The 25,902-nt window shown below is 44.8% G+C and overlaps 1 protein-coding gene across 4 annotated transcripts in view; it reads right to left on the minus strand.

Annotated features, from left to right (window-relative positions):
- HTT (huntingtin) overlaps window positions 1-25,902 on the minus strand; it is a 2,905,635-nt gene that overhangs the window by 2,386,857 nt on the left and 492,876 nt on the right. For all 4 annotated transcript variants that reach the window (XM_069632055.1, XM_069632053.1, XM_069632052.1 and 1 more), the window contains one exon: window positions 25,201-25,338. In XM_069632055.1, the coding sequence (XP_069488156.1) occupies window positions 25,201-25,338 (138 nt within the window). The remainder of the gene's footprint in view (window positions 1-25,200; window positions 25,339-25,902) is intronic.

Raw genomic sequence — 25,902 nt, forward strand, 5'->3', positions numbered from 1 at the left:
GTACACAGCTGTGGACATTACATGTCAAAGATGTGGAATACGTTGGAGGACACAATCCATTTGAAATATACATTTAGGCAAATTCTCTTTTCCTGGGGAAACTTGCCATATTCCTTGTAAGAAGTGCATTGGTCTAAATCTACCATATTGCACCAGTTCAGTTTGCACAATGTGTTCTTGGTACTAGCTGGTCTAGGGGTAAGTTCCTCATCAAAAGATTGAATATTAAAAAGAATCTTCATCATGTTTACCTTGCAGACATTCATTGACTCCATGGACTGTGTTCTTAAGATCTTTCCCAGATCTATGTACAGGGAGTTAACCCCGCTCTCACCAGCCATCAGCGCTGTGGTCGCACATGTTTGAAACACTGTACAGTTGCCCAAAACAGACAGGGATGGTCAGTGGCGGGTCTGCAGAGGCCAAAACCGCAACAAAGCTCTACCAGTCCATGCCTCCACCTAGCCTTCGGTCACGGTGCATGGCCCAGCTCCTACTCACACACGACTCGGGTCCTGTTTCTGAGCACCCAATGAGTTGTGTGGTGTTTGTACCACTCAATTTCCCAAGATTTCAACATGTGCTCTGTCCCTTCATGGACCAGAGTCTGTATTTTGGTTGGCGGCAGAGACTAGATTGCGCGCATACTAAGGGTTTACACAGGTGAACTCCGAATCAGCTCAACAGTAGGCAGCCATTTTGTAGGCTGCTCTTCAGCACCCCTTTCCCACCTTCACTCTCCAATCTTACCTTCTCAGGGTTATCTCTTGCTCCTAATTTCCTGCCTCACCACGGCCAACACTGGTTCCTCGGTCTGCCTCCAGACCAGAGGGTTCAAATTTTGGCTCTCCTTATGTTTTAGACTACAAGTCCAAACAGTCCTATCCAGCACAGTCAATAGTGAGGGATCATCAGAGTCCTAGTTCGGAAAGCCAATGGTGGCACACCTTTGACCCAGGCCCGTTCCATTTCTGGATATAGATGATCCTTCTTCGCCATGGTGTATTTGTCCATTTTTTTCAGTTGCATGGCCCTCTAGCTCTTATTCCTGTTCCCATCTTATTGAGATATATATATATATATATATATATATGCTTGTCGTGTCTTTCCTTCTTTTGGGAGAAGATTCTTGGCCCATCTCCTTCCACCATGCAAGCAGAGATTCTGCGCCACAAGGGTGCCACTTCAGGTTTTGAGGATTTAACAGGATAAGAGGGGAAGGGCGGAGCAATGGAAGGAGAGTTCCCTTTGCCACTCAGGCCCATCACTGAAGAAGACAGACCACTATCTTCCTCCCGGTCTCTGCTCTCTCCATCCATGCGGGATAAAATGCCTTGGCTGTTGACTGGAAGACAGTGGCATTCTCTGCTCTAGAGTCACTGTTCAGAGAGGTGGCTCCACCCACTCGCCCCTTATATATCTCTACTCCAATGTTCACCGGCTAGGGCGTGGGGGAGCGCTTCTCCAAGCAGTGGGTCCCACCAGCTGTCACAAGCCCTGGATACACTGTTAATGAGCTAGGGACAGGACCACCATCAAGGCTATTATTTACACAGGTGTAATTTATCCAAGGGCTGGGGTTCTCTTGTTATACATTACACTCTTCTTCTGTGTTGTTCATATCCATCTCAGCATCGGTTATCCGGCTTCCATCAGATCTCTTTTTCATCTAGTCTCAACTGAAACAGTAGTGCCATCAGAGTCCTCCTGACAATAGTCAGACTACTTGTAACACTAAAGCTCCATGCACCAGCTTCCTGGAACCCAGTTTCATGCACCGGCCTGCAGTCTCATCTTCTACCTCTCTAATCCATGGACGCAACTGTCTCATTGGCGCCAATGTGTCTCCAGTTGTAAACAACCTTTACTTGCAGACCTTGGGAGTGCGAGGGACTGCAAGTTAAGTGTTGAAGTGTATCCCCTCCCTCAAGCTTACAAATGCAAAGTGATGGTCACTAAGGATATATCTTCATGAGGGGCAACACTCTTGTCTTGTAAACAAGACTACACTGAGCAGCATGGGTCTGGTACCCGGTCCCGTACTATACTGAGAAGCTGGAGTCCCAAAACAAGCACAATACAATTATCCTATGCCATGGCTGGAGTCCGGCATAAAGCGCAATATAATAACGTTTTTCTTAAATGTATAATCCCAGGGTTGAGAACCAAACAAGCTAACTCTCAGCAAACAAATGCTAAGATACAATGGGCCTTATCGTGAAAAACCGACCTGTTCTTTTTATTAGTTTTTACAATATATACTCTGGAAAAGCTGCTTTATGGCTGTAGCCTTGCTCTCCATCTATTTTCACTTTCTTTAGGCAATTTTCCCCTGACACTAAAGGTGGCTAGAGCCAATTCCCCCTAAATACCAAACAGCTGCTTTTGTATTCTGATACAGTAATGGATCAGACCCAGAGAGAGCCACAGAAATCTATAAACATTTCATGAATATTGGACAGTCAATTATTGAAATCTAAATCTGGATAAAACCAAGTTAAATTTTGTTTTCAAACTATCAAGTAAATACAATTTCTACTTAAGTTCTACCATGTTGGAACAAGTGGCTGAATTACATGAATGGAGGTAATGTGTAGCATCAGCGCCAAACAGATTTCGGTGGTAGTTAAAAGAATAACTTTTGTATAAAAACGGAACTAGGCACTGCATTTAAAAAACTGTTTTAGAGATGTTACATCTATTTGAACAGTTGATGGTGCAAACATTTCCTCAAGTCTCTTATTTGGCTGTGAATGCTCTGCAGTCTTATGACAACTTACAGAAAATAGAAAGCACAGCATGGACAATAATTCATTCACATCATCAAGCCACCACTACTGAAGACATTAGATTGGAGCTGGGGCTTGCTGGAGTTATATTTTGGGTCATGTACCCAGTTTTAAGACTACGGCAACTAATGTGTTCAGCTGAATCAGGCATTATACAGCACGTAGTCCTCCTTGATTTGAAAGAGAAAATGGAATACACAAACGACCATCTGTTTGCTTGATGTTGAGCAATAGAAATCTCAATTTAAATGAAGCAACCCTGGAATTATTTCACAGACCAGTTTCAATAGTAAGCTACTGAAGAGTATCAATAGATCTGCAAGTTTTAACTCGGATTACGCAACATGCCTAGAACATAAGCAACTCAAGTGCGTTTGCTGGATGGCGAACGTCTCATTGCTATAGCGCTAGAAGATTATTTATCTTCGAAAAAAACTCTGATTTTATTTGGTAGTCAAATTAATTCAACTAGATGGGTGTAGCCTGAAGGTGACCGGAAAGGTAGCAACTTTTATTTGCTCTATAACCTGGCACAAGGGTCCTGATTTTGGTGACCCGAACATGGGGTGTTGATCCCTGGTGGCCTGGAGAATGTCCAGCAGGCAAGTGGAATGCATTTAGCTCCAGATGCTTGTCACAAACAGTAAAATCTGTGGCGAAAGCAAAGGGCTTCCTTTGCCTCGCTGTGCGAGTAGCTCCAATATGTCTGCCGCTCGTGTTTGAATTTGTGGACGCTACAGATAGTGAACCGAGCATAGCTCTGAAACCCGAGCAGCATATCTGCCATGGTGCAGAGAGGAACACTCTACTGGAGCGCTAAAATGAAGGCCATAATTTCAAAAGAAGAATGGAATTGCTGTCTCTGGTGAGGCAGAGCTTAGAAAATGACATAACATGCTGTAAAAGATGGTGCAGTCACATTTACGTAAATAATGTGGTTGTACCATGCGATTGATGATGATCTGCCAGGTTACGGCGACTTATGAATTGTTTCTCGTATCATGGTTGCAGGGTCTAAATGTTCCTACCTTGTGTGAGATGTTTCCCACATATTAATATAGGAGCACCATGGTAAATATGATTAATTTTCTAAACATGTGATATTGAAGGCATGTTACCTAGACTGTACTGTGTTAAAGACATTTTATACATTGGCCTTGATGAAGACAAGACCCAATCCAAAAGGTCTGGCTCGTCAAAACTAGCTTTTTTGATGAAGTCGTAGCAACTCTGGCTCCGGCAATTTGTCTCAACTAGTTGGCCTTGTGTGTAATTTAGGTTCACCCTAAAGTGAAGTGTATTTATGATACAGAAGAAAGTTAAAACGGATAAAAAGTAACATTTTGGTTACAAATGCAATATGTACAGGATGGTCTGGTTGCAGTGGATATTTTCCAAACGTGTTTTAAACAGTTTACTCTTGTACTTATCAATAACTGCAAAGGGATAGTAAAAGTGGCTAGCACTCTTACTACTAAGATGGCCATGCCACAAGATTTTCAGCTGTCCTTTTACCATATTCTTCTTTGGCCTTCTTCCTGCCCTCTCAGGTTTTGCACTGGTCTTGAATCATATACTTTTCCACCTTCAACGGAGGGTGAATGTATGTATGATTCTATGAGTAAGTGTGTGACAATATTTTCCTAAAAGGTTTTATTTCTTAGTGTAGCTTTTAAAGGCCTAATAAATCATTGTATGTTTCTGCACCAAACTGTCTAACTTGAATGATTGGTGTTTCTCTGTATGGACTCACTATAGATCACTCTCACATCCCTTCGGAGTCCAAAGCCTTCATTATAAGTTTTGCGGTGCAGGAAAAGTGCTGGTAAAATTGGCAGTAATTCTGTGACCGGCACTTTTCCTGCACCGCAAAACTGCAAGTTTGGCGGGAGGTTTGTTTGCTTACCTCGTTTTACCTCCAGTCAGGATCTGGAGGTAAATCAGGCCCCCACCAGCAACAAACCGCTGGTATTATCATTGCCGGAAATACCAGCAATTCCCCCCATGGAGTCCTGTGGGAAACCATGGAAAGGGGAATGGCTGTCTTTGCCAGCACCGGGAATATCCCGAAATACCTGGGATATCATGTGCCAGTAACGGTAGGTCCGTTTCACAATATCCCACCAGAATTACCAGGGGGATACTGGGAAACCTATAATGAGGGTCATAACCTTACCCCTGTTCACCATAAGTTTGCCTCCCAAAATCCATCTTAACACATTGTTGTTGCAGTGCAAATTCCCTGCTTGTTAATGTAGAACAGTCACCAATTTTTCAGTATGTGTCCACTGGAGTTTTTAATCACGGTCAAAGCTGCTTGAAAGGCTAAGAAGGCTGCCTTGTATTCTATGTGTTCTAGAAAATCCTCCTCATTCCACAAGTCATGGATTTGAAGATTTTCCAAAGTTGTTCCCCACCCTGATTCGGAAGAATCTATTGCGAGGGTGAACTAGTGAAGAAGGTCCTGGAAGGGTGTGCCTATTCAGAGGTTGCTGTGATCTGCCCACTGCAGAATATCCAGTTGGAGCCAGGAAAGAATGGAAATTACATTGGTTAGCGGTACAGAGCAATGAGTCCAATTTGTTGCCAGATGTAACTGAGTGCTGCACATCCGCAACCTGCCCATGGGTACCGGCAATACAAGGGTCGGCATCAGAAAGGGGTAATAATCACCATGCAGTCATTTTAGAGTGAGAAAGGAACACAATTACTTGAACACAGAGTGTGACCACAATCCTCTGATTGCGTATCTTGCCCTACATATCAGCCAAGGCAAGGATCGAACATCTTCTCGTATCCCATGAGTTTAGGCCCATTGACTAACTTAAAGACTGTCAGAAGGCCCTTAATGAGACTTTTGTTTTTTCGTCCCTTTATTCAAACCTGTTACCATTAATGGAAGAATACTCTTTAAGTAACAATCTTGACTCATTTAGACTTCTACGATAAAATGTTTCTTGTGTCAAACCCGTTCACGTCAAGGCACTCTGTACTAACAAAGAAACAAATAACCTGTAGCGAGGGATGGTTTGACCACTAGTGTAGAAAAGCACAACTCTTACTCCTGGATGAACTAAAAACTACAAAAGGGAGATATCCAAGTATCATGATTTTAAAGAGGAAAAAGTGCAAGAATCTTGTGAACACAAACAAGTCAGAACATATACCACTCTGGGAATCTCTCATTGAGGCAACTAGGCTGAACAAAACTAGGGATTTCTGGTTTATAATTAGGAATGGTGCAAAAGCTGATGAAGGATATCCAACCAATATTATTCCAGGCATAATTTGGTGAGAACATTTCCAGTCCCTGTATTCAACCAAGGCCAATTCATATTCGTCAGAATCTAATAAAGACCCGAGTCTGAATTATTAATTTAAAGATCAGTTTCCACCCTTCAGTGACCATTTACTATTTTCCCTAGCAGATGTGGAGAGAGCCTTTCTATTACAGCACGCCAATAAGGAAGCCGGAAAAGGCAACCTGCCGGCAGACCTTTTTAAGAATGAGCAGCATATTTGGACCCCTTCCCTGATGAAATTCTTCAACGGAATCACCACCTCATACAAGATTAATGCTAGTTGGAGGGGTGCTGCTATAGTTACAATTTAGTAGAAAGGCAATTGAGAAGTCCCTTCAAATCATATAGCAATATCCCTAAAAGATTGTTTAGCCAAAATATTTACAAAAAGTATTATCAATTGGAGGAATGGGTTGCCAACAATCGCATCTTATCTTAAGCACAGGTTGGGTTCCGAAAATGAGTTTCAACAACTGATCAATGCTTTAGGCTGTTTCTCTACTACAAATGTATGTTAGGCTGAAGGGCCAGACTTTGTACCTGGCATTCATAGTTACTCAAACAGCCTTCGACATAGTACCACACTCCCTACTTTGGCGTACTTATTTAGCCTACGATAGCCTGCTTAATTTACTGAATATGATTCAATCCCTATATCATGCTAAAATCATGCTTTGATGCGCTGGGGCCTGAAGAGAGAATGCATTGAACCAGGGATCAGTATGGGAGTTAGGCAAGGAAATGTCTTTCCCCCACTGTTGGCTCTCTTATACATTAATGAGTTGGCTATTATGATCATAAGTTGGATACGGACACCCCTTCCTAAGGAGGAAAGAAGTGGAGAACTCTAACGGAATCAAAACCAAGAGGGATGCTACTGGACTACTCAACAATGATCTCCCTCTAACTGTATTTATTGTCGTTTGAACTTTTTTAATGAAAGCTTTTGCACTTGGGAAGAAATTATTCAAGTACATTTCTGATCTTAAAATCGAGCTAATGGAATATTCCCAGTTTTAAATGTTGCTAATAATATCTTGATGTTTTAGTTGCTATAACATTATATGTAATAAGTATTTATATTTTCATGTTGGATGGTATGACTGTATTTTTGTTGTGCTGTTATGGTCCTACTTTATTCATGTTTCTGAAGCAAAGACTGACTAATGGCGAGTCCCATAAGAAGCCCATGAACTCAAATCTCTGGGTTTAACGAGGGTGGATTTATTTATATTGAACGGCAGACCCAGTTAATACCTTAGATCCAGTACAAACTGCAGGTGTCAAGAGGCTTGAGCTGGAGACTCCGCTCTGATTAGCCGGACATCCAAACAGAGCTATAGATGAATCCCTTGTGGGCTTGTTGCAATGCTGTGAGGAGACCGACCTGAGCTCTTGAGACTGATCCCAACTTCGATCCTTTCCAACCGCACTAGAGGTCTAAATTATTCATAAGAGGTGTCGGAGGGTCAGTGGTACGGGAGTTTTCCTAAAGTCCAACTGGTATTAAGACTTTGGTAAGCTATCCTATTGGCTTGTAGACCTCCAACTCTTAGTATCAGTCTGTACTAACTCAGGACCTTGACAGAGTGGCAGAGCAGTCAGGCTTATCTTAAGAGGAAGATGCGAGTTGTAGGTAAGTACAATGAACCTTAGCTAGACATGCACATCAAAGAAACTCTTCCTGTTTAATTTATATAAAATTATATATACACCAGAATCACTTTAAATACTTTAGATGTTTACACTAGAACACTTCGGAATACTTTAGAATAAACTTCAAAGGACACTTTCACTTTCTGTTTGCGGTTACATTTGTAGCAACGTTATAAAGGGAAAAGACCATGTTATCATATTCTCGGTTATTTCGCGCGCATGCAGTTTTTAACAGTTCATACGCTAATACATTTACTCTGCAAACACATACAGTAAAGTCACTTTAAGAGAGGAAAATGGTTAGTTATAACATTAGCCTGGTTCAAGGTTCTGGAGAGGGTTTCTTCGCACGGGCAAGTCTTAAGTACAAAAACGCAGGCCTAGCTAAAGGCAGTTCGGAGAGGGCTCACAGTCTTAACAAGCAGCAGAATACAAAGAGTTCCAGAGGATTTCTTCCAGTCTCTAGTGTTAGAGAAGCAGTAAGTTAACAACTAACAAGGGAGATCTGTAAAAGGACTCCAAGGGACACAAGCAGCGACTTGAGTTGGAGGTTAAGAGGGGGTGACCCTGGACACTTCTAGGTGCACTTAAACGCTCTGGTACGACTTCCTAGAATCATGTAAGCAATTCTTTTTTCCCCATAGTATTTTAGGTTGGATGAAAATGTTCGTGCTGGATGCTCTGCAATGTTGCAGCTCTGGACCGGACCTCCGGTTTCCTTGGTTTGATGACTGTAGGTAGGGCAATGGACGGGATCTCTCAGCAGCAGTCTCGAGGGAGGATCTAGCAAACAACTTTCAGCAACATCTTGGTTCACTCTCCATTTGTGGCACCTTTTCTGCAGCACCAACAAAGGACACGGACTGCCCAGTCAATCTTCGCTTCATGCAGTACCACACTCTGATGAGGGTGTCTGGGCGAGTTGGATCTTATCTCTGGAGTGTCCGTACGGGTTCAGCAAAAATGTGGACGATTCAGACTTTCCACGACGATGCACTCGAAATGGGCAACAGGTCTCCTGGAATTGGGGTTCCGCAGCTCTGGAAACTCCTAGGACCTCGGGAGATGCTCAATTCAAAGGTTGTCTTGGGACTGGTTGTTCCCACCAGACAAAGGGAAGGAGTCATCCTCTTCGGAGCTCCTCTGTCGCACAGAAAACTAGGTCAGAACAGCAGTGATCGCTTTACGATGTTGCAAAGGGCCTGCCGGCATCTTTGGTCATCTTCTGTTACTTCAGCTTCCAGCGGTGGAATTGCTTTTCGCTCCAGAAGCCTCACCTTTTATACAGTTCCAGCACACACATCTGCAATCTCTCTCATTATTTCACAGGAAGGGGCATTTGTCTGACCAATCAGGACAGCCAGACCCCTGTGGGAGCTGGTACTATTCAGGAAGTCTGACAGAAAAGGGATAAGAGGATGAAAGACTCCTCCCCCACTTCCTGCTTGCCTGCCCAGGCACTCTGGAGCCTTGGTGGGGCTACCCAAGGGTTCACACCAAAGGCAAAACACACACTTTGACCTCCCCCCTCCCAGAATGGCAGAGGAAGGGCTAACAAAGAACAACCACACTAGTAATGGCGAAAAAAGAAGTGAGGCCCCAAGTTGGTACTTGGGTGCCCTATTGTGCACTATCGAGGCTATGTACATAGCCTGCGGTATACAAATTACACAATAGTTAGCAGAACACGTCCACTGCCACCAGCCACAGCTAGGAGATTGTCTGCTGATCCCTGTGTGGAGACTGAGGATGGAGGCATTGCAAGACGGCACATTCAGGAAACACATTGCAAGAAGCATTGAGGGTTTCTTTGAGACCAACAAGGGTAGCGTGGACAGCGCTGGCACACAGTGGGAAGGTTTTAAGATAGTGATGAGGGAGAAGGAGATAGGCAAAATGGGTGGCATCAGGAAGGACTTGTTGAGGGCTCTCTCGTACGCCCAGGCAAAGATAGCTGAGGCGGAACTAAGGCACATGAATAGCAAGGCGGGCGTGGGGGGACCTGGTGGGGCTACGACAGGTCTGTATGGCACACTGGGACAGCCTGGGTAAATCTGACTACAGGAGGAGATGTACAGAGAAGCTGCATGGGGGGAGGGGGATAAACCAGGGAGGCTACCTGCATGGCTGTGCCGCGGAGAGGAGAAAAGGGGAGATGATTTGTGCCATTGACGATGTGAGGGTGGTAACTGAGGAGGCAGGAGGATGGAAATGCTATTACGGTGAGTAATGCATGTCTTCTGATGCTTGTGAATCTGCTTAGAATCACATGTGCATAGACTAGCGAGCAGTACCCGGAGTAGGTGGTGGGAAGTGAGAGGAACAGTAGTGAAGAGTTATCTTAGTACCGCTTCTCCCACCTGAGAATCAGACCTAGACTGAGTATCTAGGCAGTAGTGTTTTGCAATGGTGTGTACAGAACTCCAGATTGCCGCTTTGCAAATGGACTCCAGAGGGACTTTTGCAATGAATGCTATGGAAGCACCAGTGTCCCGAGTAGTGTGCACTAGGCTTGAAGAGCAGATCTCTCTCGGCAAGAGTGTAACAGAGTGTGATGCAATTGACAAGCCACTTAGAGATGGCCGATTTAGAGACAGGTTCCCCTTCTCTACCAGCCGCCACGGAGAAGAAAAACTGGTTGGTTTTTCTTAGTGGCCTTGTTTTTTCCAGATTATATGACTGCTCTGCGCACATTCAGTGTGTGTAGGCTTCTTTCTGTCACGTCAGTGGGGTTCTGGAAGAATGTGGGTAGTTCTATTGATTGGTTCACATGGAACTTGGTTTTAGGGGGAATTCTCATTCTATGGCTAATTTCCCTTACCCATAGAGTCCCCCAGCAGCTTTGGGGGATTTCAAGGGTTTGTTTTATTCTCCTGCTACGAGTGCGACTCTTTTTCCCACTCTTAGGCATGTTTGCTATGTGTGTTCTAGGCTATTTCTTTGTGTTTAATGTCTATGGGGTTTATCTCACCCCGATAGGAACCATCTTTATCCATATGTGTTACACAGCACCCTCCGTGCAGTGACACAGTGGTGTCGTAGTGACCCCCAAACATAGACTCCATACTCTGGGATTGACTGTCTCCCAGGGCATGTAAAGTCCCGATTGACTTTACTAGTCAATCTTTATGAACAAAACCAGTACAACCCATTTTACTATGGAGGTACTGGCAAGGGTTAATAGTTTTTCACTTATGTTCATTTTCGAGAGGTTACTATACAGTCCCTCTCTCAAAAGTTTCTAGCTGGTGGCAGTGGTTACTACCAAAAATATTGGACCGCAAATATTTCCCTATGGGATTTTCCCACTGTTCGAGGCTACCACATTTATTGACAGCCTCTAACATACCGCTGAATTATTTTTATATTAACTTTACTCCGGTAGGTTTTATTTGCCAGAACTTTGATATAAATTCTTTCTCGTGTCTTTCTCTAAACTCCTAACCCAGGTCGGGGATCCTTTGTTTGTACTTTTGGCGGGCTTCTGCGCCACTGAGTCTGGGGTGGATCCATTGTGTGGGAGTAGGAATAGGACCCGTGGACAGGGTTGCCTCAGCCCTGATAGGCTGGAGGGTCTCCTGCCAGGATATGTGAGAGTGAGAGAGAGTGAGAGAGAGTGAGAGAGAGTGAGAGAGAGTGAGAGAGAGTGAGAGAGAGTGAGAGAGAGTGAGAGAGAGTGAGAGAGAGTGAGAGAGAGTGAGAGAGAGTGAGAGAGAGTGAGAGAGTGAGAGAGTGAGAGAGTGAGAGAGTGAGAGAGTGAGTGAGTGAGAGAGTGAGTGAGTGAGTGAGTGAGTGAGTGAGTGAGTGAGTGAGTGAGTGAGTGAGTGAGTGAGTGAGTGAGTGAGTGAGAGACACAGTCAGGCTGTATGAATGGGGATCTTTTTGCATCAAAGCAGGGTCCTGAGGACTGGAAGAGCAAGACGTCGCCACTGGAACTAAGAAGCCGAAGAAGAGAGAAGCCAAAGACATCTGCAACGACTGAACCACCGGTGAAGCCCTGCTGCAGCATCTCACCACTTTTCTCCACACGACAAGAGAAGTTTTTCATCTGCAAGAGCCTTCTTCCCTTGAGCTGGTGGGGCCAACCAGTTTGCCAATCTCCTTCCTGGATCTGCCTTGGTCGAATCGCCAGTACCCTGTGCTCGGAGACCGGATAGCCAGGCACCCGTCCACCCAGACCGCGATTTAAAGGAGCGTAACTTTTATTCGTTGGGCAGCACCGCGGCAGGTTTCATCCCTGGGCAGTGCAGTAACTCGAACCTTCCTCCACGACGAGTCTCTCTCTTCCTCTACTGGATCTCCCGAACTGCAGGAACTGCCAGGAACAACCGCCACCGTTGGAGCCTCTTCTACATTTCAAGGTACTTTGTTCCACCAGGCCGCCCTTTCGCGTGGTAGTGCTAAAGGTGTTTTAAATCCTTTAGCTACCTGTTGGGTTGGCAGGCCCTATCCTCTAACATTGTCTCTCACCTTCTGCATCCACCTTTTCGAATCGTTGACCAAAGACTTGACTGCAGCTACAAGAACATTTTGCTCCTGGGCCTGTTGCCCTGTACCACTGACTCTGGCACAGGCCTATTGACTCTGGCTAAATTTGTTAGAACTGCCTTCTCTAGATTGCTTCTCAACTAGAACTGCGTTGGTGCACCTACTTCTTATAACCACCTTTTTCTTCCCACTTTTAAAACTTGTGAAGTGCCATTTTGCGCGGTTTTCATTTAAGTATTATACCTGCTAAAGTACTGCCTTGCCTAAACTTGTTCACAAACTTATGTTGCTAGAGTGTGTAAGAAGATATTCCTGTATAACTTGTGCTTTCCCTCCCTTGTGAGAAATTGCTAGAGTGCCATTTGTGTTTGGTTTTCACTGTGCCGTTTTGCTCAGTTTTCATTCTTGCTCAAACAGGTCTATAATTTAACTAGGGAGATGTGTATACTTTTCTTGACTGATTTTAACTTGCTTTATTAACTGTGATGTATGTGTTAACTTAGAAGTGTGTAAAATAAATATATATATTCTTTTTAATACAAAGCTTTGGTCAGTGTTTCCTTGTGCCATAAGTATTTTAGCCCTGTTGTGTAATCCCTGAATAGTGCTTTATATATGTCCAGGCATCTCTGAGGAAGTTGGAGGTGCCCGAACTCTGCCTTCAGGAGCCAGGCTGCTAAGTTTCGAGTTTGCGGGCATGGATAGAGTTTCCCCCCTGTCCTGCGAGAGCATGCTGTATGGGCAAGGTAGTTTCATCGGAGGTGAGATTGACATCTCCATCAGATGGGAGAACCAGGGTTGGCGGGCCAACATTGGAGCGGTTCTGAAGGTACCTGGAGGTGTAACCTGGCATTGTGAGTTCTCCAGGATTGCGAACAAGTCTATCTCTGGAAAGCCCCATTCGGCGAAAACTTTGTAGACAATGTCTTTGTGTAGTCGCCATTCGTAGTCTATGGGTAGCGGGAAGTTTCTGCTGAGTATGTCCGTCAGAAGATAGAGTTCTCCTGAAACATGTGGAGACAGGAGGAACATCTTGTGTTTGAGAGCCAACTTCCTTATGTTTTGGGACAGTTTGGCTAACCCTGGAGAGTGTGTGCCCCCTTGTTTGTTCAGGTAATACATGGCCATGGTACTGTCCGTTAGGACCAGTACTGTCTTCCCCTGTAATTGTGTCGGAAAGGGCTTTAGGGCTTTGAACACTAGCAGTTCCAACATGTTTATGTGCCTGGATGCTACTGCTGGGGCCAAACTCCATGCGCAGTCTGCTGAAGGAGGTGAGCCCTCCACCCTGTAAGAGATGCGTTCCTTGTGAGAGTGGCTTCTACTGCGGGGTGGTGGAGGTCTTCCCCTTCAAGAGGTTTTCCCGCGACCACCACTGCAGAGAAAGAACGAGGGCTGCCGAGACAACCACTAGATCGTCCCATTGTCCGCTGTCCTGACACCATTGGCTGATGAGCCACTTTTACATGGGGCGCGTGCGCAAACATGCGCGTGGGACTAAATAAATGCAGGGGGCTATCATTCCTAACAGACGCATGGCTTTGCATACCATCACCTCTCGACTGGCTACATATTGAGGGATCTGAAACAGCATGTTCTGAACCCTCTTGTTGGAGGGGAAGACGAGGCCGTCTTCTGTCCGAATCAGAGCCCCCAGAAATTGTTTGACTTGGCTGGGGTCTAGGCTGGACTTTCTCGTTTTTTGAGACTCCCAGACTGAAGAGTAGATCTATCATCTTCTGGGTGTTTGAAAGGCATGTTCGGTACGAATCCCCGATTATGAGCCAGCCGTTGAGGTAAGGATAAACTGGGATGCAATGCCGTCGTTACTGCCAGTACCTTGGGGCTGAGGCAATGCCGAAGGGAAGGACATTGAATTGATAGCGCTTATCCTCGATCACAAACCTTAGGTATTTTTTGCTTGATGGCAACATTGAAATATGAACGTAAGCATCTTTCATGTCCAATGTTGCCATGTAATCCCCGTGTCAGAAGAGGAATGAGCTGTTGCAATGTTATCATTTGAAATGTTTGTGGTTTGACACATTTGTTTGCTGGGCGCAAATCTAGCACAGGGCGCATGGTGAGATCCTTTTTTGGGTACAAGGAAGTACACTGAATAAATACCCTTGTTTACCTGTAAAACGGGGACGACTGATTGCGCCCTTTTCCTGCAGGATCTAGACCTCTTGCAGTAGGACCTTCATATGTTCCAGTGACAAATGCCTAGTCTTTGGTGGTCGGTGTCGAGGTGGTCGGCTGAACTCCATACGGTAACCGTGGGTGACGGTCTTGAGCCCCAAGGGTCTGTTGTAATTCCCTCCCATGCGTGGAAGAATTATGTTACCCGCCCCCTGACCGGGGAGGCATGGGAGGGTACCCGGATCGGCGAGTCATTTCTGATTGGAGGCCTGGGAGCCTCTAGTGGTGGTTCTTCTACCCCTTCCTTTGCTGTGGCGCTGTCCTCTAGACGGATATTGGTTTGAGGCAGCTGACCCCTGTCCGGAGGACCAAGTCTTTCCCGTTCCATACAGATTGTGTGGGGAACATGGGAAAGATTGTCCACGTATGGAGCAGCAGGCGCTTCCACCTAGCAGCTGAAAGGGTTTTTAAGTTATCTGGTTCAATGACTTCAAAGTCTCATGTTCCTTCTTCGCAGTTTCTAGCGCCTCATCTACCGCTTTGCCGAACAGGTTAGATTCCTCTACCGGTTTGTTAATGAGGGATGCTTGGGTTTCTGGTTTGAATCCCAAATTTTTCAACCATGCGTGCCTCTTCAATAGGCTTCCTTGGGCCAGTGTTCTCCCTGCTGTCTCTGCAGCATCTAGGGTGTTTCAAGAATATTATGATTCACCTGCCTCCCTTCCGACACAATCGCCAGCAGGCGTGACCGTGTTGGTTCACGGACCTCTTGCAGGCCTTCCTGGAGAAGGTTCCGCTGAACGTCGCTGTAGCTGGCCAACAACATCGTATTGTTGTCAATTCTGGTGGAATAGGCTACCCCAGTGACATGCTTCCCCAGGGCATAAAACTCCTTGTAGTCCTTGTCCGGTGGTGCTTCACCCGTGGACAAGGGTACTCCTGCTCTTTTTCTAGTTGTAGTCACGACTAGGGAATCTGGGGTGGCATGTCCTCGAATGTAGAGTGGGTCTGAGGGGTGAAAAATCTTCTCGACCCATGGGTTCACAGCCCTTGTTTGCGATGGTGCCAGCAAAGAAGGGGCAATGCGCCCCTTAATGGAGTTCAACAGAGGTATAGCCTGGCGTGCAGATGGTTACTCCTTCAGAATATCTTCCACAAAGTCGGTGTCTTGCACTGCTTCTTGCGTGGCAATCTGAAAATGTTCTGCCGCTTGCTTCAGAATGGCATTGAATGCCATCTGGTCATCTATGGGAGATGCCGGTCTTATAGGAGGAGATGCGGGAGGATCCATGCACAATGTGTCTGGATCAGGGGTATTGGTCGGTGACAGCCATGGTGCATTATCCCCTGGCTGTTCATCCCCCCCCCAATCTGGGGCTTGGTCTATGGGGTCCTCAAAGGGATCATCTTCCTGTACATAAGGGTCTTGAGGAACCTCCGCTGGTTCAGTCAGGTCAAACACCTCCTCATGAAGAGGGTAGGAGGTCCTTTGGAATTTAGATACAGTAGGGTATAGATCTTCCTCACTATACCTTTTAGGCGTGGTAAACCTTTCTGAAAAGTTCACAAATTTTGAAAGTTTATTTATGCACCCCTCAAACCTGTCTCTGGTCCATAAAGATGAACCAGAGGGGTCTGGCAGGGGGGAAAGGCTCTTCTTGAGGATTTGTGTTTTTAGGCCGTCGAGAATTATCTGAAAGAGTCTTAACCAGGGGCTGGGGACCTTCAGAATACTCTTCCTGCCTTTCTCGGTGTGTGGACATGTCCTTCGACCTGTCCTTAAGCCTATTAGCCGCCGAAGCGATGTTTGCGAGACTCTCACGGATGGACGGCGTATATGTGAGGGATTTCGACTGTTCTAGCGGCTTTGCCATAGTTTTCGATGTTGGTGGAACTTTCTGCGTCGGCGCGCTCTTAGGAGGCGTCTCAATGCTCTTATATATCTTGGTGCTGACACCGTCGTCACTGGAGGAGCCCGAACGCATGCCGCATGCTAGATCGGCAGGTTCCATCGAAGGAATTGTTGTACCCGTCGGCGTGGTTCGGGGGGTTGTGTGTTTACCTTTGTGAGTAGTGTGTGCGGCTCTGTCGCCAGGGTGTACATTCCCCATAGCAGAACCGGTGGCCTGTCTGCCGGGGTTGGGGACGGACGACTCAGAGCGTGGCTGCTCCGAAGATAGGTTGATGGCATCGTGTCAGAGCCACGGCTGCTGCTAAATTCCTCGTCACTCTCAGCGCCTGACGCAGCCGGGGGAGTACCCTCGGCCTGCATCACAGCGTCGGCCGCCCAATGTTTAACGCTCCGTTCTTTTATCATCTTGGGACGTAGAGGCTGGCAAGACCGACAGGACTCCTCGTGGTAATCGAGGTAGACCCTTATCACAACTCCGGTGCGTGTCCTTCCAGGGATACTTGCCTTTACAAGAAGGACAACATTTAAAAAGGTGTCCTGTCCATAGTTCAGGTTTATAGCGACAGCAAAACCAGAAGGGAGAAGGAAATACATCCTTGAAAAGAAAGAGCCCGGACCCCACTCTCCCTACTGTGTAGGCCTGACCAGAGGGCCAAGCCCACGCAGTCGACAGTGTCAACCGGAGCACCAGCCGTCGAAGTCTGGAGTTGTCTTCGGCGGTGGTTGTTAAGAAGTCGTTGTTGAAGGGGACCAATATATAAACGAAAATATTAATTAGCAATTTTACAAGCTCTGCATAAAGAGACCAGCTAGCTGGGGGCAGAAAAAAACTAACTGAGGGACATCGACACTTGAGGGATTTTGGGTACACTACACATCACGTTAGGGATTGTGTTACAGGCACGCCCATGTCAACATCCCCTTTCAATACTCGAAAGACAAGATGCAATACTCTGCGATTACCACTAGATGTCGGACTATATGCACAGCATGTGATTCTAAGCAGATTCACAAGCATCAGAAATATACATTTACACCTACATTGCAGCATGGGTGACAGGCAAAGGGGGTGGGGGTATAGATCACAAATGCATGTCCAGCTAGCACCCTGCACATGCAGGACCAACCAGTGCATGCCTCAATTGACAGGCCACAACACAGAGGAGCAGCACATGACTGGAGATGTAGCAGTCGCTGACCAGGCCTTTTCAATCCCAAAAGGACATCCTGATGTGATGCAAATCAGGTACCAGAATTCACCCCACCACCCCCATCCAATGCCAGTGAAACATTAGACTAGGCCACCTAGGGCCAATGCGACGATGTCCTGGTGACACATGGGGTGTTGAGATTCAGCTGTCGCAGGAAATGCCACAGGTGAGCATTATTACTTACAAATGGGTCTTGTATAGTGTACTGTTGCCACTTGCATAGTCTCTTGGCGCTCTGGTGGGTCTGCAATGGAAGTAGTGTTGAGGCGGATCGTTAGTGGAATTGAGAGAGAGAAGAGAAAAAGAGCTCTGATGTGCAGTTGGCAGCTTCAGCTCGGAGAAACAGGTCACTAAGCGTTGGGGCTTTTATTGGTTAGTAGCTGTCATGTGGTGTTGATGCATGATTGTGTGTGGTTTGTTTTCATGTTAGGTGTGTCAAGTGCGTGCAGTTAGTGGTGCGGTAGAGGTATGATTGTGTTTAGTTCAGAGTTAGAGGGTGAGTATGCAGAATGGCGAGTTTCTAGTACGGTTAGTTAGTGGCAATCCATTTCCTACCCCAACAATCCATCCTAGTGTGACCCAATTCCCACCCCTAAACAATCCATCTAGGTGTGCTACATTTCCTGCCCCCAACAATCCGTCTCAGGGAGCAGAACACAGCACAATCCAGATGTTACACAGTGCCTGTCTAAGGGGGTAGCAGGGAGCTTAGCTGTACTGTTCGACCAGATGCATGATGTGGATAACCAATACATATTGGCTAAGTGTAAAATATGGCTAATTGTGTCCTTACCAAGGGCTGTGCTGGACTGGCTGTACTTGTCACCCCCCCTCTCGCACTTCCTAGCTGCGCACTTGCACGACCTTGAACGTACAAGGCCTAGCAAGTCTGTCTGTCCTGTCCTCCCTCTGTCTCCCCTCCCTTGCTTGGTTATACCCGAAATACTCGAGCATAGGCGTATTAGTGTTGACCAACCAACAATCAATCTGAAATGTCACCAGGCCGAGTACAGTAGTTTATTGTTCTGTATGTTCTTTTCCCTCTCTTGCCCCTTCTCTCCCCACTCTTTGTCATGCACTTGCACTATGCGACAAGTCGTTAGGCATAGTACTGTAGTTTATTGATTGGATGCCTTCTACTCCGTTCCCCCCCGCTCCACTTTCTCTCATTCCTCCGGTCATGCACTTGCACCAGTTGAAACGCCTCTGGCCTAGTACGCTAGTTATTTTTGTTAAGATCATTTGGAATCGTCAAGCCTAAGAATGACAACTGTATTCCCTTGTTCCCTGCCCGCCTTGATGCGATTTGAAGCACTTCATTTGTGTACAAGTGCTTTACAAATAAATTACAATTACCCCTTGCAGATGACTCAGGATACCTGCTGCCACCGTGGCTGATGACCCCTCTGAGGGACCCCAGACACAGGAGGAAATGGCATAAAACAGGGGACATGTGAGGACATGGGCAACCTTCGAGCAGACCTTTGACCTCTTGAAGGCACGTTACAGGTGGCTACACCGGTCTGGGGGGTGCGCACAGGTACAGGCCAGAGAAGGTGCGGCAGATAGTCCTGGCATGTGCAATATTGCATAATATTTGCATCAGATGCGACATTCCACTGCCCCCAGATATGGACATTTCTCCCCAGAGGATGAGGAGGAGGAGGATGATGATGATGATGAAGCGCCAGCCGGGCCCATGCACTTGGAAGCCAAAGATGGGTGCATGGCCCGTCAAGAACTCAGAACTTTTTCCGAGTAGCCCCTTTCACTCTGCACTTGCACCTTACTGCATATGATGCGCACACAAAATAAATACTTGTACCAAAATAAGGAATGTCCATTCATTGCTTCAAGGGTAAACTATTATGTACTGTAATTATATTCTAAATACAGCACCCTCTGCCCCCTCCCCACACACCCCAGCCCCCCTCCCCACACACCCCGGCCCCCCTCCCCATACACCATGGCCCCACACACACACACACCCCTTGCCCTCCCAACACGCGATTAGAGGGGCTCTGCATTCCCCCACCACTTTGTAAGGGCAGTCAGCTCCGGCTCTGTGAACCACGCTTGTAAAGCCGGACCTCCAGGACACAATTTGCCACTTCCTGGCTTGTCTGCCATCTCAGATGATATGGATATCAGCAAGAACTGATGTGAGTTTTTCACCCCTACCTCCAGAGCCTTGCCTCCACCCCCAGTGTAGTGTCCATGACACACCCAAACAGGGGCTTTGGTAGGTGTAGGGAAAACCATGTTCATGTCACTGTGCAACAGAGATGAGAGCAGGCCACAACCCCTGTAGTAGGAGGCTGCTCTCAATTGCCAACACAGGTGAGGTTTACCAACGTCACATATTTATATTGATAGTCCATTGATCACCTCATCCATTAACCCTTGGTGAGTATTAAAAAGACATGTACCTTGTATAACACATGAATATACAGTAGTTTAAATAGATGCCCCACACTTAATAATCATGCTCAAAGTCATCTGATATCACTCAGTAATACATCTTTTAATTATGAGAAATATGTAATAAAGAAACATTATTGTCATCACTGCACACAAGACACTTAAAAAGCAATGAACCATTCATGGAAAAGTTGAACCATTATCATTTGCCTCTACCCCAAAACAAGACTAAGACTGATCAACCTTCTCCAAGAAATCAACGTCACCTTAAAAATCAACAACCTGCCTCAACAGGTCGTGATAAGCAAACTCTCAGACTAAGCTAGGCAATCTAGCACCTGCTTCGCTAAATCATGATAGGCAATCCCGTAGATCCCTCTGCTTCAATCAATAACTCAATACCGTTCTCAATGTGATCTAAAATGCAGGGTAAAAGAGGCCCCTTATAATCACTAACGTAGAAGGTAGGGAATTAAAGAGGACTGGAAAAAACTGGATGCCTGAAAAAGAATCCACATTTCAAAATAAAAATGAAAAATGCAAAATAGGAAAATTTGGAAAAATTCCAAAAAGACACCTATTAATGCACCATGATTTTTTCATCAAAAATGCATTAAATGAGGATAGATTGCTTTAAAAAGAATTCAATGTCGACTGGACTCACTGTTGCGCAGCATATAGCAAATCTAAAATAAGGTGTCTGCTCTTAGGACCTTCAGCTGCTGTGTGCTGGATAACGTGGCTTGGAGAAAAGTAAAATTCTTTCCCTAAGCACCCAAACGAAATTGGGGCTCTGCTCAAAACAAATGAAAATTGCCAGAACCCAGTTCCGGCTTAAAAAAAAAAATGCATTTATTAGGATTGGGATCACCCCTCCCAACTGGGGAAGCCGCATCGCTTTCTTCCAGCCATCTGCGCCTGCCTTTGTCTTCCTGCCAGCGCTCCCCAAACAGCAGTCCTCAAGGATTGAACTCACCCTGTTCTATACCCCCATCGGCTCCCTATTACCAAGCTTTTCCAGGCCTACTGTCTGTCATTTAGGGACAATTAGGGACTGCGTTTGTCCACGTGCAAAGCAGCATGGCTTTTGCCCTTCAGCAGCATTTAGGTTTGTTGCCAACTATGAACTAAGCTGACTGCTTTAAATTTGTGCACACACTGGCGAAGGACAATCCTCTGCCCTTCAGTTGTATTTATGGATTCTTCCAGAATTTGTATTTTTAGCTGGAAGCACCCTTCTTGTGCACAGCATGACACAGGACATGGCCCTGTCCTTCAACGGCTGTTTGGGATGATTTCATGACTATGCCAGCAAACTACAAAACCCACATTAAAACTACTGAATAGAACTACAGAAAAACTGCAATCCGTAGTTCAGTGTTTGCAGTTATCTAGGTTTTGTGTTCTGCAAGAACATTGGATTGCCTCCCACAGAGGCCAATGCAGATTCACAATGTACTATACAAAGTCGCTGACGCATAACTCGGATGAATGACAAAACTGTACTTCATTGCACTCTAGTATTTTAGCAAAAAGGCCTGTTTACCATGAAAAACGAATCTTGCAGTTTGCATTTAAATGTTGTTTTCATCTCGCTGTGCATTTTACCAAACATAACAGGCCTGTTTGCTGGTCAGATGCATGGCTCATATGGGCAGGCATAGAAAATACATGTCAGAAGTGGGGAATTTTAAGTGGGTTGAGTTTTTCAAAATGGCCACCGGCGAGCTTCTCGTTCCAGCAATGGGGCTATTGCTGGTAATTATCATTCTGGCACTAGTGATTCCAGCAGTGTGGATTACAGTATCAGTGTTTCTGGCACATTTCTGCCAGAAACACCAGCATTTTTGTGTCGACGTCTGTAATTCCGGCACATTGGTACTACCATTTAAGGAAGGGGGCACGCACCCTGCCTGCCGGACACGGTAGTACCTGCACGCTGGATTTAGCAGCATTTTTCTGTAAAACTTGTAATGAGGGCAATTGTTTTACTGTCACACATTTATTTGAGCTACAAGACCTCAACCATATTCGAAACCATATAATTTCCAAAATAGACAAACCAAGAGGTTTCTCCCACCTAGTCAAGTAGGATTGTCAGTTGGTTGTGATATATGGCATTTATAAAGCGCCTATACACAGGTGTTTCAGACCCAAGACCCAATACCCTACAGAGCCAACAGACCCGTTTATTCTTTATTCCACCAGTCACTGACAATTTAAGTCCTATCGGGGCTGTCAGACCAGAATCTCATTTTATATGAAATAAAGTGGCAGATGTGTATATCTAGCTGTACATTTCCCATAAATTAAAGTTGGTCTAAATTGTGTAGTCTAACTGGCCCAAGTAGTTTCCAGGCCGAAATGTTCCTCCTGATCATTCCCGTTGAAAACTCTGATATTCAGGACTAAAGTTAAGACTCTTACAAGCGTGAGGCCGTTATATAAATGTTCTAAGGAGCAGGCAATAACATGGAGAAACTGACCTCCGCCAATCCTAGCTTCTTTGGAAAGAAACTGAAGGTTAATGAGAGGGAGGGCGGTAGAGCACTGTGTCTCATCTCTCCAGTGTTCACTCCCAGCTTGGAGGGACCAATCAGAGTGGGGGTATACTTGTGCAGTGAGAAACTATCATAATGCAGGGGAGACCTAATCCACCTAACAATGGACTACTCCCCATGATCTTGTGAGATATTCGTGGAAGCAGGTTACTGATTATTTTCACTTGTAATTTATTAAGCATTTTAAGAGGAATCAAAGGTGGGAGGGCTCTACAAGTATATTAATTGTGCTAGGAGTGTCATTTTTATCGCAGACGCACGGGCCATCCAAAAAATTACCCATCTCTTAAGTCTTTCTGTGCAACACCCCATAATTCAGGGACGTTAACTCTATAAAGCATTTTAAACTATAACATGCATTTCACACCAAGGTCATCAATGGTGTATATTTGAACGCTCTGATAGTCTTGAAACCATCAACAGAATAAGTACCTCGCGTGCGCCCGGTCCAGATGGGTTAACCAACTTCATATTGAAAGAAAATCCGGAAGATTGGGCAGACCTTTTCTGTACCTTATTTGAAGATATTGCACGTGTGTGCACTACCCCAACATCCTGGGAAAGTGCTTTAATCATACCTGTGTTTAAGAAGTGCAATCACGCAAATCCAACAGATTATCGCCCTATTGCCTTACTGGATGTCCTAAGCAAGATTTATGCCACGCTCCTTCAACGCAAACTTTTAGCTTGTGCTATACCTAGTGAGCACATCGATCAGAGGCAAACAGGATTTGTTAAAGGAGTGGGCTGCAGCCTAAATCTCTTAATTATCAACATACTGAAGATGGATGCAATAAGATCTAGTTCTAAGATCTATCTAGCCATAATTGATCTATCTCACACATTTGACAGTATAGACAGCGGGAAATTATGGTCTAAACCATCGTATTCGAATTGCACTCCGAGCTTGTTGTTGGCAATAAAAGATCTACACACGAACACAGTGATAAGAATTCATTTTGATTGCCTGGGTGATGTATCTGTGCCTATACAAACCCGATGTGGATTCAAGCAAGGTTGTCCCTTGGCTGCGATCATCTTCGACTTATTTATCTCAGACATTGATCAGGCCATCGAGAGCCCCAGATCTTTTTCACCAAAAATAAATGGAGCGCCTATAAATCATCTCCTATATGTAGATGAGTTAATATTAATTAGATTTAACACCTATCGGCCTCCAAAGAAAATTGAACGCATTGAATCAGTAAGTAAGAAACAACGGGCTGTCCATCAATGCCTCAAAATCCGAGATCCTTGTTTTGGAGAACTTAAGCGGCCATAAGAAGACATTTTTACCCAAATTTTCCATGGCATATGGACAAATCTGTATTGAACATCACAATGAATGCCCAGAAGAAATTTGGAGTTCGCTTGAGAACATCCTTTGGTCTAGAGTTTTGTGTCTGCCCAAGGGAACTCCCACCGATTGTACACAACACGAACTCAGCTTAATTTCTATAAAAGCTAGAGTGTGTTGGAACATGCTTTCCCTATACAGGAAAATCATAATGACAGATTCTCCAAAACAGTTTAAGATCTTACAAGCACGATGCAGTGACATAATGCTAGATCTCGATATCAAGCTGGAGACTTTACAAACAAATCCAGAACACACAAAAAAAAAGTTATGGAGACGCGATTGGTGTTCAACCTGCGATCAAAAAAGAAATCATTGCATGATGAAAAATGTTTCACAAGAGAAGAGCGCATACAACGAAATTCAAAATTTCTGGAAACTATTTCCGGATCCCCATCCAAGGAAGTTGTACATGCAATTTTGTTTAAATCTGTTTAAAACAAGAGAAAAAACGAATATATGGGCTGGCGCCAACAATCTAAGTGATGAATGCAGTCTGTGTAAAGCAGCGGAGGAAACCCTCAAACATTGAACATCGTTCTGCCCTTCACTTCGGCGGGAAAGAACAAAGCATTTGGGAAGATTCATCCGAAATAGTTCAACACTAACCGCTCTAGACTGGTGGCAATTAATGTTTGATGAGTCCAACAGGGCACTGATGATAACAGTAACCTTTTTCCTTGAAGACATATTGCTTCGATTTCGTGCTGTAAATGAGGAACTGTAATAAGTTGTTTTCATCTCTCTGGCTTTTTGTTTGATATATACTATAAGGATGTGAGCTGGAAAGCCCAGTATATGCACTGTATCTACTTTTATGTATAGTGTTCATACCTAAGCTTTTCTTGGTTGTTATTTGTTACCTCATTTGCAGGATGCCAGCGCCGTCTTTTTTGAAGAATGTGGTGATCTTATTGTCTGAGTGTTGATGTAATTTATGGATTATTTGTAATGTTTTCTTTTTTAAAGGTTTGTAATAAAGCATATAAAAATAAATAAAAATAAAAAATAAAAATATTTATTTTTTGGTTATATTATGTGTGGCGCATTTTATTGTATATCTATCTCAACCTAATTCTACTTTGCCTCCAGCCTAACTCACTCCTGAGAGTGAATCCTAACTGCTCAGTCACACTTTAGTGTTTAACCTAAATTGATGAACATACTATCTCAACACCACTGGGTTGGGTCCTCTGAAACAGCTCACCAGATGGTACCTAAAAACCAGCTACAAAAACTAGAAGTACATTGAAAAATGGAGCGCCAATGCTTGTCCACCATCTACAACCTACAACATTGACAAATATACCACCCATTATAATATAAAATTAGTAAATAAGGTAAAATACAGTTTAACATACCCTTATTTTCCAATGACTCTAGCGGTTGTTTATAGAGTTTGCTGAAAAAGGCCCTTGGATGCAGGGCAACAGCTGCTCCAACACAGCTCACAGCCAGAGCTTTCACACTGACCCGGACGTCTTTGTCTGGAACTAAGGCTGAAAATACAGGTTGGACATAACACAATTGATACATCAATTCTATTTGCATTTCATGTCAAAGAACAATAATAACCATTTATATACTGTGAGAATGTGAAAAGCTCTGAACATTATTTCAAGGAAATACAACATTCCAAGCAGTGATAATATTATACCTAATTCAAAGGTAAATGTGAACAAAACAAGCAAACTACCCCCATTGTAACCTTCTTTATCATCTGCCAAGTGGAGTTCTAGCTAGAAATTTGAAAACCAAGTATATTACTTTTTGTCATTTTTTAAGTTAGAAGCAACATGTATTTATATGAATTTGAAACCACATTTACATTTGAAAACATGAGCTTGTCTGAAGTGAAGCAACATTTTTTGCAGCCACATGTGCAAATCAAACTAAATTTCACTTAAAATGAATTCAGGTAATTATTCCATGTTTTTATCTATATTAAACTTTTTTCTTGGTATGTTCTGTGCCACCCTCTATCTTCCCAAACACAACAGCAGGTGCTTGAACTCTGATGGGACGGGAATGACCCAGCCAACTGGGCAGGCCTACAGGTCATC

The sequence above is a fragment of the Ambystoma mexicanum genome, chromosome 6q (assembly GCF_040938575.1).
Source record: "Ambystoma mexicanum isolate Mex_15411 chromosome 6q, UKY_AmexF1_1, whole genome shotgun sequence".
In the NCBI taxonomy this organism is placed as follows: domain Eukaryota; kingdom Metazoa; phylum Chordata; class Amphibia; order Caudata; family Ambystomatidae; genus Ambystoma; species Ambystoma mexicanum.